Source organism: Phymastichus coffea, unplaced genomic scaffold (assembly GCF_024137745.1).
Source record: "Phymastichus coffea isolate CEN01 unplaced genomic scaffold, Cenicafe_Pcof_1.1 PCOF00082, whole genome shotgun sequence".
NCBI classification, from domain to species: domain Eukaryota; kingdom Metazoa; phylum Arthropoda; class Insecta; order Hymenoptera; family Eulophidae; genus Phymastichus; species Phymastichus coffea.
The window spans coordinates 840,492-859,034 of NW_026706893.1; the positions used below are offsets into that span (position 1 = coordinate 840,492).

At 44.8% G+C, this 18,543-nt stretch overlaps 1 protein-coding gene across 2 annotated transcripts in view; it reads left to right on the forward strand.

Moving 5' to 3' along the window:
* Positions 1-18,543, forward strand: part of LOC131668641 (transcription factor AP-2-epsilon) — a 176,530-nt gene that overhangs the window by 139,191 nt on the left and 18,796 nt on the right. Inside the window, exons 4-5 of one of the 2 annotated variants that reach the window (XM_058942983.1) lie at positions 8,245-8,451; positions 9,273-9,324. In XM_058942983.1, coding sequence (XP_058798966.1) covers positions 8,245-8,451; positions 9,273-9,324 — 259 coding nt within the window. Of the gene's footprint in view, positions 1-8,244; positions 8,464-9,272; positions 9,325-18,543 lie in introns of both variants that reach the window. The other variant, XM_058942982.1, reaches the window with a different exon arrangement.

Genomic DNA, 18,543 nt, shown 5'->3' on the forward strand with positions numbered 1-18,543 from the left:
ACGTCTAGGACAGCGACGCCCCTCCCCCACCCTCTCTTCGCCCTATCGCGTCCGCGGCTTCGAGACGTTTGTCAGCTGCGTGCATAATTTTTTCAAGCTACACTGTATATGCTTCGAGTAATGACTTTGATGTTTGAGCAGAAGAAGGGTGCGTTAGAAGATAAGAGGTCAGAATTTTGAATAGGCTAGAGAAATCGATCGCTCTGGCGCCTCGCTGCTTTTATATACACGCAAGACGACGACGACGCCGACGGATGACGGATGTCCGCCCGTATAGTCGCTACTCGCTAGGGTGCAATGGATGTACTCGAGACGCGCGCCGCGCGACAATACCGATAATCAGCCTGGTTCGAGTGGCTGCCACTCCTAACGCCTGCAACGACGTCTTTCCGTTGCTCATCCCTTTGCCCGTAACACTTTCTCCATTCTTCGCCGCTCGCTAATCTACTCGAACTCGATTTCAAGCTCGATTGGTAATTTTATTGAGATTCCAGCTGTCGAGGTAATTTTCCGTTGAAAGCTTCTTAATAGTAATTCATCGTTGAGCATTAACGGCGAGCAAAAAAAGTCGAGTTGTCGCGAACGATGAAGATCAATAAATACATTTATCAGACTTTTGACAACTAATTAATTTGATCGCAATCTGTTTATAACCGTGCGCAAGCTGCTGCGAGATTAATCGACGCGATTTCAAATGAAAAGTACACACTTGCAAGCGCACCGATACGTCAGCGCTGAAAGTATCGGCTATAATTACAACGTCAATTAAAATTTCAATCGGCCCCGGAGTAAATTACCGCGACCGTCAAATCTCGTTACCGTGTGCGTATGCGGTATCGTGAAAAATCGAACAATCGACGAGGATGCGGCAGCACATTCTGTGTGCGAGGTGGGTAACATCAACACCTGCCAAGCGCGAGAGCCATCCGTCAGTGCGACGGTATCTCGTGCGCTAGATCAGTGGAAAGTTGTATGTACGTGCCGGCAGCGGCAGCAGTGGCAAAAAGAAAGAGGCGACTTCCTTTTCTTTTTTCTCTTCTTTATTTTTTTTATATAATAACGCACCGTAGAAATTCAAGCTGCGCGTAACTTCTCTCTTTTTTGGTAAATTAATCCCTTCGATGCGCATCTAGATCCTATCGTCACTGCCGCGCATTTGCAATTAAAAAGTTAAGTGCCCCCTTTTCTTTTTTTTTGCTGGTGTTGATGCTGATTGTTGCCTCTGGCGACGTTCCAGATGTATCTAATAATATCGTGATTTCTTCATAAAGATCAGATCTTTTTTCACTCGATTGTGTGTCATCTGCTTCGTTTTTCATTTTCGTTGCAGTGTAGATCGCAAAGAATGTAATCGGTGCTTCCGTGGTGAGGCTCGCTCGTGACGGTTCCGAGTGCTGAAAAAAGTATAATCTTATTTAAATAGCTTTCAGATTATTTTGGGTCACTGAGACGCGATTGCGCTAGATCAAGATATTGTGAACCTAATTGAAACCGTAAATCGTTGAAATATATCTTTTAAACTATCCTTCACGCGTAAAAAAGTCTTCATGTGTAGTTTTCTAGAAAAATGAGAAACAAAACTTCGTACGAAGCAATAATGATTAACCTAGATCACTCGGTTCGCAAAATAATATCATTAACTTCATAAAAATTGCTGGCATTCCTCGTCGACCAAAACTACAGATAAAATTGTCAAATAAAGCAATGAGACAACGGGGGAAAAAAAGAATTTAAATTTGAACTGTTTGCCACCGAAAGTCGTTCCGCAAGACTCATCAGCCGACAATTACAATTACGCTGCGACAATTACTCGCAAACGAAAAATACAAGCAGTGGATTTTACGATTTCCGGCGACTACGAGCAGCAGTTTAATGAAGGAGGAAAAGAAAACGATATAACGCTGCAAACCAGTTAGATGTATATCGCACCTCGCTATCTATACGAGCGGGCGATATACATTCGTCGGCAGCATAGCGCCAAGCTGGCTGTCGATTCCGAGAGCGACCAAAATCTGTATGACCTGCCGTTCAATGATTCTAAGAATATTTTCGGCTTTCTGGTTTTATCTCTCGATTCTTGCTATTTTATTACGATCGACGTGGCACATCAGACATAATTTGGCCAATGAATAACGGGAGCTACAGCTTCAAAAGCTGTATATAGCCACGAATGAAAGACGGAATAAAAGATGAAGTGATATTCCTACTTAATGAGGATATTTCAACATTTTTCAGTAAGTGTTGTGCTGCTTGATTGATTTGAGATTATAATTTTATCGGCCAATCAATGAACACGAATTAGTTACTATCATAATTTTTCCTCGCTATCAAAAATAAAAAAGAAAAAAACAGCCATAAAAATATTGCAAGTCAAAGAAATAATTTCAACAAAAAAGAAAACGGCGATTGCAACACGATTCTATTTGAAGTAAAGCACACAATAATCACCAAGCCGTTGAAGCATGTAATTCGTATGTCAACAAGAATGCCTGATATAAAAATATGAGAGCGACGCCAGGCGCAACGCAACGCAACAGGCCGATGGAAATATAATTTCATTAATTAGCTAAAAGCGCTTGCGACAACGGATGTGCGGAAAGTAAAAACGTTTTTTCCCTCCGCGTGTAATATGACACATCGCGCGCGCGCGTGTGTGAGCGAGAGAGAAGCAGGCATGGAGGCTAAAGCGAAAAAAAGTCGAAAGAATGCGCTCGATTAAGAACTGAGCGACGGCAAAATATTTGGAACGATCTCGTGGTGTGCCGCCGTGGCAACTGGACTGGGCCGGAAACTGGCGGCGATCCTGATTAATAACCGCTTGGTATTACGTGCCTTTTATACATGTGCCCGCGTGCTCACGATACAAGTATAACGGTTCCTTGAATGAACTTTCACGCGCGATGCGACCGAAGTTCTTTGGCTGTTTGTAGTTGAGCGGATTTTCAAGAACGCAATTGTTCAAGAGGCCGTCGGCATAATTTAACGAAAATTACGTAAAAGAAGTTCATATAAAAGCTTTCCAATGAGATTCAAGTACGCAACTGTTATCTTTGAACAAATCAAGTGGACGTTCAATCAAGTGTAAAATTAAGTTATTTTATATAATACTTAATTAACCGAGCTTCCCATTATCATATCTCCAATCAATGTGTGTAAACAGGCGTACTAAGCTGGGCTTCGCGTTGGTTACGCCATTATATCACTCAGTATTATCATTTCAAGTTTTCTTGGAAACAAACGAAACTCGAGGCAGAAAAATGAGGGAGCTGCTTAACATTAAGGGAGAAAAAAAAATGGGACTGGCATCCCTGCAGCGTCGATCAGCATCCGGCCGCAAAATACGCACCCAATTAACTGTTGCGCGGCACATCCATATTCCAAACAGGCCGTCGTCCTTCCAGTACGTATATACCTGCGTAATCGCACGCGCGTACGCTGCAAAAATCCATCAGCAGCCTTTTCATTTTCCGCGCGCAAGCGCCTAACGAGAGAAAGGCGATCGTGTTTCATCTTATTAGCGGCGTTTATGCTTCTCTCTCTCTCTCTCTCTCTCTCTCTCTCTCTCTCTCTCCTCCGCCGGCAAATTTATTTCTTGTTCTTTTTCTCTCTCGGCGGTACGAGTCACTTTGCGCTCTTTTCGCCTGATTTCGCTTTTATCAGAGCTACTCGACACGCAGAGAGAAAAACCTTTCTGTGTCGCGAGCGTTCAAGGAAAAATAAACTGCCTGCCGCGATAATAGGGGAGAGGGAGAGGGAGAGAGAGGAAACTTATCGCCTCTGAAGCCAAAGCAACAACGAGGACGAATGACGGAGAGTACAGCGACGGCAGCAGGAGCTGTCGTTAATTAGTACTCTGTGATATCATTTCTTTCCTTCCACCTTCGCCGTATGAAACGTGTCCAGCTTCTTTGTGCGCCTTGTCCTTTCAATTATATCGCGTGTAGACGTTTAATTGGGTTTATGACTGAACACGGACGAGTTTTCCCTTGCGCTCTTTTCAAACTAGTCTATCGCTTTAACTCTTTGACGTTTTGCTTTTCCTATTCCTTCGACTAGCTTCTGCTTTTTTCTCAAACTCCGATTTCAAAATTAATTGCGACTGGATTTTTCTTCCTGAAATCGAGCAATAACTTGGCAGATTTGTCAAGCTTTGAAAAATTTATCGCAGATTTAGCCCGCATCAAGATGCGCAACTACCATCAGTGACGTAACATTATAAAGTTACATAAAACCTTGGGTGCTCTTTACAAAGTAGATTGAAAGCGTCGCAAACGACGTCTCGAAATGTAAGCCAAGTTAATCACTTATTGTAACGGCAGTGAAGAAACGAATGAACACGCATTTGATGAAAGCTTGGTTAAACAGTGTCAAAATCTAATTCAAATGAGTCATCCTCGAATGAATTAAACAGGATACAACGCCAGAACATGTTGTCGACAAGCAGTCGCCGGCTATTCAGAGGATATACGCCGAGGACATAAGGCGTATAGAGATGCAGCGCCGTCTCGAGTGCGCAGGCTATCCGTCGAGTCATCGTGTGGGAATTGGGTCCGCGTCCGTGCGGTGAAATTCGCTTAATGCTTTTCAGGAATCCTTACGGTCTCCGGGTCATCGTATACGCCGCGCACGCGTAGAAAAATCTACCCCATTGTGAGAGGTGGACGCTCGCAGCGACGATTCATTACCGGCGGGCCATTCGATTTATTACGTGCGCGCGGCGAATGCGCGAGACAGAGATAGAGCCTAATTAGAAATTTCCTCGCGCGGACACGATTCATGCGAGTTTGATGAATTTTGAGCGTTTATGAATGCCGAGATTTATGATTCGATCCGCCGAGATTTACGGCTTTCCCATTGAATTTTTTTCCCTTTCTTTCGAAAATGCAAGTGCGAGTCGCCACTAGAAAACGACGCCGATCGTTACACGATCTCTGCACAAATTTATCTGGAGAAACAAAATAACGCAGCCACACAATGTGACCGCGCGCAAGCCATCGAGCGGATCTCGAACGACCAATAAACATCTATAACGGCGCACCCTCGTTAATGCCGGAGGCCTCGATTCCTCGGCGGAAAAAAAGTCGTCGCGCGATGAAAAGCCGGCGTTCTTTGGCGGACAGTCAACCGATCGCGACGACGCTTCAAAACGGCCGCTATTGTGCGCGCGCGCGAGACGCGCAAAGGCGACGAAGATTAATTTGAGCCATCAATTACCGCGCACGAGCAGTATCCGCGCGCGAAGGCATTCCTAATTAACGATTCAATTTGAGTGACGACGACCACTTGCTTTCGTTCGCGGCCTTGGACCGCTTAACCTCCTTCTCGCAGACTACGGCTGCCACTTAGTTTGCGGTGCTTCGCTCGCGTGATACGGCTTGATCATCCTCGCGGCTTTATCCAGCATCTCCTTTTTTTCCTCTCAACGAGATACAATTAGGCGGCGAAAATCGTTATTGTTTGGCGATTACCGATTCGCGCGGAGTCCTGAATACGTGCCGTGCTTACCACTGAAATCTCGAACGCCTGCATTGGCTAATGAATCGTTAAGCTTTGCCGTGTGCTTTTTTCCTCTTCTCCGTTGAAAACCTTACCGCTAATTGACCTAATGCGATCAACACCGATGTCAAGTGGAAAAGAGACTTTGTTCTTTTTGTTCTTTAACTTGCGCGCGATCGAGGATTGCAAGAAATTGCAAGTGAATATCAAGTGAGAATCCGATAAACGTCCATCCGTTATCAGTGGAAAATTCAATGGGAAGATAAAAATTCCTCTAAGTAATTAGCTTTTAAAACGGATCATTCGAATTCTCCGTGAAAATAGTCTCTAAAGTAAACAAGCTGGTCTTGATAGAATTCCCTCAATTAACACTAATTACATTGTATGCGGAGCTTTAGTCCGTAAATTTCTCAATATAATGAGTCGTTTTATCGGATTCGTAAATGCAATCGAGAAATACCATTATTGTTATACACACACACACACACACACACATATTTGTTTTCTTTAGCACGCGCGCACAAGCAGACAGTTTAACCGATTGGCGAAAATTCGATACACAAAAAATCATTGATAAACTCCAACATGATTACTCGTAAGAGTATCATTAAATGGAGTCATTAAACGAATGTCGGATAGCGAAACTTTCGAGCCGACGGCTCATGCTCGTTTCTTTTTCACTGCGCCAGTCTTCGCAAATTTTCTCACGCGCGCGCAGTTGACATTTCGCGCGGCGGCGCTCACCGTCGAGTCATCTCTCGAATGCACTCTAACGGTCCACGCTGGCGCGGGTAAAGCGCGAGCTCATATCTCGCGAACTGCCGCCTTTAATAAATAGAATGAAGGTGGAAAAGACAAGCGGTCGACGTAAAAGCAAAACTCGGCCTAATGAAGCTGATGAGATCACGGGGTATCGGCGCCGGTGTAAATGTTATAAATCAGCCGTGTGACTTTGCATGCGGATCGCGTGTAAACCAATTTTCCCAGCGAACTTTTCGAGCTTTTATCTCCCTTAGCCTCGCGTACGATTACGCCATCGTTTTCACGCAACATTCGTGTATACTAACGGTTTTCTGCGGATGCTCGCAGCGCAAAATAAGTGGCGATTTAAGCGAAGCGTTTGCACATGGGAACTTCTCGAGACAATAGATCGCGCGTCAATCGATGGTTTATCCATAAACGATAGAATACGTCTTTCATTGAAGATTTATAAACGCATCTTCGTGCGCGCAAACTGCACCCAATCGGCTCCTCGGAATCTCCAAGTTTCACGCCTCGCGCACGCGAGAGAATACCCACTGAAACTCAATTGATAGCGTTCGATTATTAGTTCGGCATCGTTGCGCTCGCAATTTATTTGCGCGCACGATCATTATAACCTTAGCTTTAATCATTCCCAGTGCGTTATATGTAGAATCTAGGCGACCGACAGTAATTGCAGAAATTTCTCCGAGAAGCTAACGAACACTCGCGTTTGAAGATTCTCCACTGATAAAATACGAATTGTCCGGCAACAGCGACAAATTAAATGTTTGACCAACGCAGCCGCGGCAGACGCGCCGCGCAGCGGTTCCTTCTATCGGGAAGCGATCGAACGACGGCGTCTCGTCGACTTTATGCACAGACAATCCCCGCAAAGCCGGATACCGCTAATCCACTGCCTATTCTGCGCGAGCAACAACATCAATGAGCTTATCTCGCTTCTTGTTCGACGATTCTCCTTTCTCGCACTTCCAGGATTATTCTCCGTGTCGATTTTTGCCCCATTGTTTTTGTTTCGGCCTGCGACTGACTCACGCGTTATTTCGCTTCAAGGAATTTTAATGGGCACCACGCCGATCGCCTCTCCAACGCGAATCTTAGATGACGTTTTAATTTAGATCCCCGACGCCTGCTACCCGCACTCTCCTTCAAAATAATCAAATCGTGTGTACTCAATCTGCAGACCTGCTGTTTTTCCAAATTTTGAATGGTCAACGTAAATGTGTCCATGCGCGCATACCGTAAAGGTTGCGGCGTACGTACTCGCGAGCAAGTTCAACTTAATTGGATGCAAAGAGCAAGAGCTTATGTACGCCAATCGAGGTGCAGGCTAACAACAAAAAATAAGTCTATAAAAAAATAAAATTTTTCTGCAGAGATGCGACATTAGTATTCAACTCGAGTACATCAAGCAAATAAAACCGCGTTGCGTTTACATTTTCATCCGCGAGCCATCGACGCACGTACCTCTTATCTTTTTCCTGTAAAATATACATGAAGTGCTGGCGTGCTTATATTTTTTCCGTAGCTAGCCGACTTATGAGCCTCATCAAGGTTCTTCCTCATTTTTATACGTCAAGTTTTCATATTGATTGACGCTAAAAAGAAGCCACTGTAACAATACGGCTGTTCTTAGTAAAGTTTCACTTTGCGAATCAAAGATTTTTTATTTATTTTCAGCCACCAGTTAGACATGGAAAGTTTCTATATTTAAATTCAAAAGAGTTATAACGAGTTTCCTGTATGAGTAAGCCTGCGATGATTCATCAAAATAGCAATGTCGTAAAATTTACAGTTGCAGAAAGCTAATTTAGCTGCGGCTACGGAAACTTGAATGGATTTGAATCGGCGTAACTACTTTTACTAGTTGATTCGTGTGATGTCATAAAAAAACCAATGTATAAATTTGTTTCCTGGTAGCTTTCGAATAAAGAACAATTTCAGAGTATATCCAGTCAACATTGACCTATTTTTGTTTGTTTGCAGACAAATATGCATGCGTCGTTTCCGTACGATGGTGGCCGGAATAGCGGGGGTGGAGGTGGTGGTGGAGGCGGCGGCGGTGGTGGCGGAGGTAGCGGAGGTCGTAATGTTGACTATGGGGCGGTCAGACGTCCCGATGCTCTGCTGCCACCGCCCGGCCTCGACCAGACCGACCTCGTGCTACACACCAGTCTCGTGGACGACCCTCAGGTGAGCGACGATGTACGTAATCGCCATCTTCAAATACACCTTTACGTATTTTGAACTACTTTTGGTGATGGATTTCTATAACATATATAAAACACGATTGACTTTGCTGCCTGGCCTAATCGTCGTTTTATTACTTGATCTCTTCCGATAGAATGGCGTAACTTTCATTTCATCGTTTTCCAAATTATAACAGATTATTATCTAATTTACAGAAACACTACATACGGTAATATTTCTGCAAATCAGATATAATTTTATCGCGCTCTGCTCTTGTACTCTGCTAATGCGCGTTCAGTAACATCGACGTGGAATGTACTTTCATTTTCGAAATAATTCTCAGAAAACTCGAGAGACCAACCTGCACACACAAAGTGAGAGTAGGATCGTAAAAACGAATCGTTGTTATTTTCGCTTAAAAAGGGAGAACCAAAGCTTTGTTGTGTCCCGTTTGCGGCTTGAAAACTTATTCTTATTCCTCTCGTAATCATAAATAGTTTCGACTTTAGTGCTTGCTGTATTTATCTCGCGAAATTCCACGAGATATATCGTTATACGTCACATAGTATATTTGGTTGTACTGAACTTCCTAAAATTCTCAAAATTTTATCAAATGGAAAATCTCTTTTCTGCAAGTACGTGAAAATAATTGCTTTGATGCAAATTATTAATGTCATAATGGACTGTTTGGATTGATAATAACAAGGTCTGCTTGACAGTGACGCGCGATACTAGTTAATTAGTTGGCCCAGCGCGTAATTACATTAATAACATTAGCGACAACGAGACGCCTCAATAATTACAACGAATTCCCGTTGTTGCAGAACACAAACGTGGACGACGGAGGTTTCATGAACGACCTGCCGCTGTTGAAAAGTAAGTACATATACATCTTTGGGCTCGTATATGATTCCGAGGGCCCCTTCACCAAATAATACGTATTTTCGAGATGAGAGAAAAAAAAGCCACCTCTGGCTATGTGCATGTATTGGCTATATCCGTGCGCGTCCGCATCGCACGGTGGGGTCCGCTGTATTACCTGCCTATTAGCCGACAATGAACTCGCGCGCGTGCTCTCCAGTTACCGGCACCCAAAAGCGTGGCTCCCCCCCCCCCTCCCCCCTCCGCGTCTCAACGTGATTCCAGCATTGTGCGTTGTTTCGTTCCACTGACCGTATTTCGGATATGTTCACACGACTCGAGTGCACGCGAGTTTCCTTTTCTCTATTTCTCACATAGACATATTTGCATTATTTTGCACCCTATAGAAACCAAACTAACTAGCAGTGTTTACGGTAGGCTGCCAGGAAAATCGAAGATTAAAATGAAAAGATAAGATAGACAGGCGAACAATCTGTGTGACGCTCAGCGAATAACAAAACAAAAAGAATCAAAGTAGGCAAAAAGGTAGACAGCACGTACAAAGTAGACATAACGTCAGAGTGGTGCGCGACAAAGGGCGTGAAGACATAATAAGCACTCGAAAAAAGGAGAGAGAGAGAGAGAGAGAGGCCGAGCGAGACAGAAGTGCACACACGCGCAACTAGACCGTGACAAAGTAGGTAAAAATCAGAGAGGTGCGAAAGAACGAGTAGGTATGAGCGGTACATGCCCGCGGGCGGATCGGATTTCAGGCATTGTCATTGTAATTCGGGAGGCGCGAGCGGAGTTTTTCGGGGCGGTGCCGGCACCGCAGGGGTATTAGTGCGCCGCAGATGGCTGTTTGTTCGTGTCACTAGGGTTTTATTATACGCCTTGTTACGCTTCAGCCTCTCTCTCTCTCTCCCTCTCTCTTTCTCTCGCTCGTTTCTCCAATTTCCAGCCAAGCGCGGCTACAGCTCCAACGGTTGACGCGCGCAGGAACACTTGCCGATGCAAATTTACCACGGAAAATCAGACTTATTTTCACTCGAAACTCTGAAAACTTGCAGGCGAATCAGTTTTACACCCGTAGGTAGGTACGCTTTCAGACACAGAGCGGGAAACGAAGTTTCGCGTCCGCGGGCTGGGCTGGACGATTTGCATTGACTGTGCACGCGTGTGAGCACACATACATTGTGATGCGTGCACGTTAATGATGACGAGGGTTGTGTAATGCAATATCTATTCTATTTGTGCGCGTGTGTACTTGTTCCGCGAGGTTATACATCAATCGATGCGGTGAGGATTAAACTGATCCTCGGAGCTAGTGCGCAAGTAGGGTTCGACGAGTAGATCTGTCGGAAGGATCAAATGAATATTTGTTCACCAAATCGTCAAATCTGTAACGGCTAAATTTTGATGCGAGGATCATTAGCATAAGCACAACGGAGGCGTCAATCCCAAACTTGCGGCAATGGCCATACGCTTCGACTCGAATATCTGTGATACGTCAGTACATACATGGAGAACAGTGGCGTCTTGATCCTTCAATATTCATATTTAGCTATCTGCCCGACTGAAAGAAAAGGGAAGTGATAGCTCCTCGCACGTCACAAAGTCCACAAGGACAACATCGTCGCAAGCAGCGATTGCATAACCGGCTCTTCGTCTCGCAAAGATGCGAGTGGGGCAAAAACTAAGAGATAGGAGCAGCAGCGAAAAACGGAGCGATGCGTGACATTGAAAAATCTTAGTGCGCGATTATCTCTCTTTGACCCGCATCTCTCTCTCTCTCTCTCCATTATATCTCACGTGAGTAAAGTTGACAGTGAAATAGATGCTCGAATAGATCTCAATTGAGATGCCTTGCGATGACGGCTGTCTGTCGACCCGGACGACTGCCGTTGCCGAGAAAAAGCTTTGAGGATTTTTGAGCCGTCTCAGACGTCCGAGGAAAAGAAACGTACAATTTCAATGAAAAAGGGAGAAGTTGAATTTTATTTTCGCGGCAATGATTAAAAAAGTTGCACGAGAATTTCCATTTGATGAGTGCACGTTGGAGTAGAAGGTAATGAAGACTAACTAGAATCCAAACTGGCATTAACGTCGCAACAGAGTGCGCAATAATTTCCAAAGTCGTCTTTTATTAATTGAGTCGAGCGGCAAGAAAGTCAATAATTCTCTCGTTAGTCAATGTTGAAGGCGTAAAACGCACTTGAAGTAGACAATCTGCGAAACACGCGTGAAATATCTATGTAGCTCCAGCGTATGATGCTCGTATTCGGCCATTGATGAATTTGATTTGCGCGACGAGTCTTATTTATAAAAAAAGCACGAGCGTCCGCACTTGAAACCTCGAGCTGGCCTGTTGCGGCCCAATGACGAGGGAATTCTCGAAACTCGCAGAATAAAAAACGAAAGAGAGAGAGAGAGAGAGAATGGTAAGGTGGCGTTCCGCGAGGTTGCTACGAAATTCGCATCACGAGCGACAGGCTGATGGAAAGCCCAGCAGCTCGTGGCGTCCAGAAGAAAAGCTGCGCTGACTCAGCTGATGCGCTGGAATAAATGAATCAGCAGCGGCAGCGGGACGTAAAGAATCCTTATCGCCATCACGCGTGCCGGCACGCTTACTTCTTACATCGAAGACGTATGCGCGCGCGACTCGCTGCTGCTCTGCTAGAGATATGGATCCGTTGACCACAGCTTCTTATATGTAGGCCGCTTGTGTGTGGCTGCTGCCTTTCCACTCTTATCCGCGATCGCTGCGATTATTTCCAGTTTCCAGTCCACTTCTGCGATATGTTGTGACTGCAATTATTATCGAATTATCCTTACTGACACGTCAATACACTTTGATTGGCCTCTAATCATTTTCTTCTAATATTTTGTGCTCTTCTTTTTTCGTTTAATTAGTTATCTACAAGCCAATGCTAAAAGTGAAATAGATTTTGAGTTTATCGAGGATTGCGACGATGTCTTACTCTTTTGATATTGATTGATACCAATCAGTCTCTTTTTTGAGTGATTAATTCATGTTAGAGTCACCGTTGGAATTTGATTATGCACGACGAAAGTAGTTGGCAAAAGCTTGATTACGACAATTAAAATGATTAAAGAAATTTAGTGGAGGAATATATTTTTTAAGGAATGAAAAAGCTAGAAAAAAGATTGCTCAGTATGTTACGCAGAAACGCTCTATCGTATTTGTGACGAATGCCATTGTTACCACGATCATAACTTACGATACAGTTGGATATTCCGAAGTTAATTTCTCGTCACAAAAGAAAGCAATAAAGACAGGCAAGTTATAGAGTAGTAGTAGCTGGAACCAACAAGACAATCAATTCAAGACAGTAACTCTTATCGCGCCGCTCATCCGATCTCTGTAGTCGCGGGGCTCTCCGCCATTTGTTTTGATCAAGTCTTGCACTCGTAACGTAAAAACGCGTAGTTACATGTTATTCGTTCCGTTGGCCCTCTAGGCACACGCACACGCACACGCGCGCGTACACACACACACACACACACACACACACACACACACACACACACACACACACACACACACAAAGTGGCTTGCTCATGAGAGCGAAAGGAAAAAAGAAATTATAACGCGTGCGCATGGTACGTGCGATGGGCTATCGTGCACAAGCACCGATGAGACGTACGCGCGACGAGGACACGCGATCGAGCCACGATCCTAGGAGAAAGGATTATACGAGATGAGCCGCGCGAGATTTTCCCTGGGTTTTCGCCGCGCGTAGCTGTTGTGTCGTTGCTTTATCGCGCACGTACACTTTTTCTTCATTTTTCTGAGTGAAAGTGAGTCGCGATTGCGTCACGCGTTTCCTTTCGTCATTTTGGAGGCTTACTTTGTTTTCTGTTTTTATCGGCGCGGCATTAAGCTTTTGCCGAATAGGCGAAAGTCTGGCACGATATCGAGGTTAATGAGCCTGTGACGATTGCGTTTCGTTGCACTGGGGAACATGCCTTGATGATTATTTTCGAAGACAAAGTTTCTAGGTATCATTTTTCTTTACGCCTAGTCGTAGAGTTGAATCCATAAATAGTTCGCGGTCTTTTTTTTTTGTCCAGCGTGCCTTATTTCAAGCTATAAAAGCCGCAACCGAGATTACAAGTTCAGTGAACGGATTATTCTTGAGCAAGCATACGTTATTTCTCAATGCTCGTACTTCATTTCAGCGATATTCCATCTGTGCTGGAAATGTTTTTCGATGGCCGGAACGGACCGCTTATATCTATCAATTAAATGTCAGTGAATATTTTTCGATTTTTTCTCGTGAAAAAGAAAATCGTCGGTGCGCGACACATCCGCATCGCTTGTCAATAATTTCCTGACGAGTGCGTATGCTGCATAGCAGCGTCGAAGTAATGCGTGCCTCGCGGTCAATTTTCTCGCGCGAGCGCTTTCACCGGCACCAAAATAATGCTTTTTTCAATTCGATCGTCGATATCGCAATAGACACATCTCGACGGCGTGTGAAGTTGCAAGCATCATAGGCAACTTGGGCGGATAAAAGGTAAAAAATAGCCGCGCCACGTCGAAAGTGACGTTTCAATCACGCATAAATCACATCGATGATTTGCCCCCGTCGATTTCTTCGCGTGCCTCCTATAGCGTACCGTTATAACTAGATTAATGGGCGAGCGCGCTTTCGATCTGCATAAAACGACGTGCTCGCGACTACTGCCTATGTATGCCTGACGAGAAGCTTATTTATTGCGAGCTGCCGAGACAATGCGCCGACTGTCTATGCTGAATTAATTGTTGGCCGTGAAGCTCCGCTTTGTTACCCATCTTGGCTTTGTTGGCTAATTTTTAAACGCTCTATTGACTTGTCCGTTTCTTGCGACCGCCTCGTCGGGAGTTTTCAGAAAATGCTCTTGGAAAATGTTATTTCTATACGACAGTTTTCTCGCTGTGAGCTCCGATGCCGGCGATCCAGTACTGGTTTGCGGCAACAACACGTTACCATAAAAGTATCATTAAAATGCTGTTCCGTTTATAAATTTATATCAACGCGCGGGGCAGCTACAGTAAGTTTCTTTTGCAGGCCAACAGCAGTTTCTTTACATGGTTTGTCGCGCGCTGGGGCATAAATTACTTGCAGCTGGGAAATCAAGATGCAACTATCGAGCGAGCTGCAAACGACAAATTGATTAATTTATACAAAAAAGAACAACACATAACGACTCGATCCGAACACGTGTTAAAAATTACCATTACCTCGACTATTTTCATTGACACGCGCGAGTCGAGTCGTGCGCGGGAGCCTTTTCAACGCCGCGGGCTCGTCAATTTTTAATCGACGCATCCGCATTGACTGTTGGCTATACGTTTCCCCGACTGCAAACTGGCGGCCGTGCAAAGGAAGAAACGAAAAAACGCAGCCGCGGTGTGTAGCTTCTTCGCCGGCGACATTAATTTTCACGAGGCAAGGAAGAAAAAAAAGGAGCGTTACGTATATGCACTGTGGATCGATCGGCCGGGCGTCTCTCGGATTGTGGCATATAAGGCCGATCGAGTTTTTGCGAGATTGATCCGCCGCGCGCCGCCCTGAATTAGACGCAATTAATCACATTCAAAGCGAGCGAGGAGAGAGAGGGAGAGAGAGATACGATGTACGCCGGCGCTGCTTGGCAAGTGTTTCTGCACTCTCGCGGGGAGAGTTTATGGCGCCGAACGAGGAGAGCGACGAGGACAAGAAAAAACAGAGCTGCGAGCTAGTCCGTCGGGGCACTTGCATTTTATTGACAGCTTGATTGTCGCGTTCGCTTCTGCGCGCGGCTGTACCGCTTTTCGAACTCTTGCTCGCGCGACACATATACAATTCCCTGCGAGAGCTAGCTTTCGTTATGAAAATTCCTATCGCGACACACTTGATGCTCTCTCGTAGCAAAGAATTTCAACGAATTTAGTCGCCGCTCTTTTTCTTTTTTCTTTCACGCCGACCAAGTTCCGCTGAGTGTCTGCAGCGGTGCCGTTAACGCGGCTACACCAAGCCAAATTTCGCTAACTCGAGAGCGGCAATCGCGAGTAACTCTCGATCGAATGATGCAGCCGGCACGACACGCCCATGACTCTCGACAGCAGTTCGCTCACGCAGATCATCGAATTGGCTGGCGAAAGGCACACGTGAATTTCTCGCTCGACTGAGCTTTAACCGTCCTCCGAGCTGAACCCTCGATAGGTCGCACACGCGTATCCAAGTTGATAAAGAAAAGCGTCTAGCGGCAGCCCCCGTCGCACGTCTGCGCTAATTGCCAATATCCTTGACGCGCGGTACACGCACAACTTTGCGCCGGGGGTTCGCTCCGCCGGAAACGGACCAATCGCCTCCTCCGTCGATTGGCTCTGCCCCGCGGCTCTCTCCCTTCCTCGTTAATTTCATTATTACCGGGACAAGGATTTTAACGCGAGAACGCTCGCAGTGGAGACCCCCTGCTGCCAAGACACACGTTCGCAGGGGAGGCCGCGGCAACCTTTCGATTTTCGAGGGAGGCGGGCGTTACACAACCTATATGGCTAATGATTCTTTTTTTCGTCGCGCTTCCGATCTACAAAATGGCGCTGCGAGTGGTCAACTATTACATCGTACCACTAGTCATGTCGCTACTAAGTAATCCTCAGCCAGCACATGAAGAAATCATGCCTAATTTATCAGTTGATCCCCAGATAGTTTAGACTGCCATTGTTAACGTCCTGTCTGTAATCTTTATAATTGAACGTGTTAGAGTGCTCATCAAAACGTCACCGTTATAACCTCATCGGGACAATTACGCGTATTAATAATAAAAGCTATGTACGTGTTGTTTTTTTTGCAAACTTTCTAATCTACCAAAAGTCACTGACCAGATGTGCTGCTTGTACATACGCAACGCTCGCTCGGACTCGTAATAATCTTTGAGGAAGAAAAAAATTAGTTGAACACGCATTCATAATTAATCGACAGCGTGAACTCTCGATAGAGTTGCGCTGATCTTTACGTAATCGTTATTGTATACTGTCCCATAACCCCGATCAGCTTGTCGATAGGGTGCGATAAAAAAAAAGAAAAAAAAAATGATGATCAGGTGATTTGTTTCGTATGACTTTTCAGATTGTTTTCGCACCTCGCTGATCTCGTTCATGCTCACTTGACGTGTACTCCACAAAAAAAAAAAAAAGAAATTGCGTCCTTGGAGTTTTCGTGTACGCATCATTAAAAGTTCGTTATTTCCATGAGTAAGCTTTTCACGTAATGGCATACTCGCGTACCTTCGCCTAATGGAACTTTAAATTTCTCGATAGCGACCCGACGAAAACAAGCTCGTCGTGGGCCTTTATTTGTGGCGATAATTCGTTTATTCAATCATTATCTCAACAAGCTGCGTATAATATCAGTTTCGCCGGAAAATTGTCATTCGATTAAAAGAAGCAAAAGCATCGACTCACGCGTGCTGGTCGTATTTCTCGTCCACGAAAATATCGCAACACTCAATTCGCGCGCACTAACGATTATTAATTATGCTGAGAGCCCTAACTCATTAGGCACTCGGATCCGGAACTACGGATATATATACTCGAGGTTGGTTATTAATTTATCGGAGGATTTGATAATGATCATATCACATAAATCACCATGAGCGTCTTTGCCGATTCATCATCGGAGTGAAGGTCCAAAAGTTCAATTCTCTTTCTCTCTCTGTCTGTCAGCGTGTCGTTGGAGGTTCAACATACTTTTATTTACAACAATGAGTCAGGTAGAACTGGTATACTGCTGAATGCCCGATATTGTGTCTACGCGCTATGGTTTCTGTGTATATAAACAGTTAGGGTCTTCTTTTTTTATTGTGCCGGCCGACGTAAACAATGCAGCACTTATGTAAGACACGCGATGACGCTAGCATCAGTGAGAAATGTTTAACACGTACTACCAGGCTACATTTTGACGAGTTGATTCAAACTTCTCGAACCAATGTGTGCGTGCGCGCGCGCACGTGTGTGCGTGTGAGGGCATTTATTTTTATAATTGCAGTGTCCGTAAATTCATCGACGGAAACCATAGGTCTTGGAAAATAACAATGATTTGGTGTTCGTGGTCCGCCGACTTTTCGAAAAACAAATGTTACCGTAATTAACATCCTATCCACCACCCTCGAAGAAACGTATAGCTGCGTTCGTGTGCCAAAAGCTGCCATATATAGATCAAAAGCGAACCAAAAATGGCAACAGTTCTGACACATATGTATCTTTAATTCCCGGTTGTGAAGAGAGAAAAGACTTTTAAAAAAAAGAGCGAGAGAGAGAGCGTTCGAGTTTCGCGATCGGTAATAACCATAATCGTTGCGCGCTCGCGTGGACCCCGGCAATTAGAAGCCGTGAGAACATTGAATTTCGATACATGGCGGCGGCAGCGACGAGGTTCCAAAGCCACCTTGGGACCGATTAACGGGATCGAAAGAGACCGAGATATAGAGGAGGAAGAGATAAGCGCGGCCGATTTTTATAATGTACACGCGTCGCACACCTCGGCATTCGCGTTTTACCTTTCGTATTTTCTTCTTGCAAACGTTTATCATGCTTTTTCGAGCAAAGTAAGCGAAAAGTACGCAGAGTCGACATGACGTATCATTACACTCGTTTTCACGCGTGACAAAACTTGTTTTCTATATGGACGATCGATAAAACTTTATGATGCGCTGTCATGATTTTTTCACTTTATTAATAAAAACGTATCAATCCAAATTTCATCTGTTTGATCCGAGGTCACGAAGTCGTCTAAACCCGTCGAGCATGCAAAATAGGCTCGAGCCATCTTTCAAAGTAATTTTAATATTCACATCTCATGGGACAGATCGAAATCTGGATTTTTTCAGATGATACAAAAAAATGCGTTTAGCACGTGTACTCATAGGGTAAAGCTAACAGACGAAGAAGAAACCCGCCCATGCGTGTGGTGAATCTCTCAACGAATATCTGATTCGGACATTAGATCCCCAAGAAAGGATAGGCGTGTTGCTTTTCGATCCTTTGTGAGACGCCTGAGCTCGTCATAATTCGGGCACGTTCGACGGAATCATTACACAGATGTGTCAGGACAAAGAGCGTGGCACGTACGTACACCTGGCTGTTGCGCTTCTACCATCTTACAGTCCATAGTCTTTCGAAACACGTACATTAATGCGCCGCCCTTATCTCGATTATCCGTCTCGTATTATTCTCTATTCGTA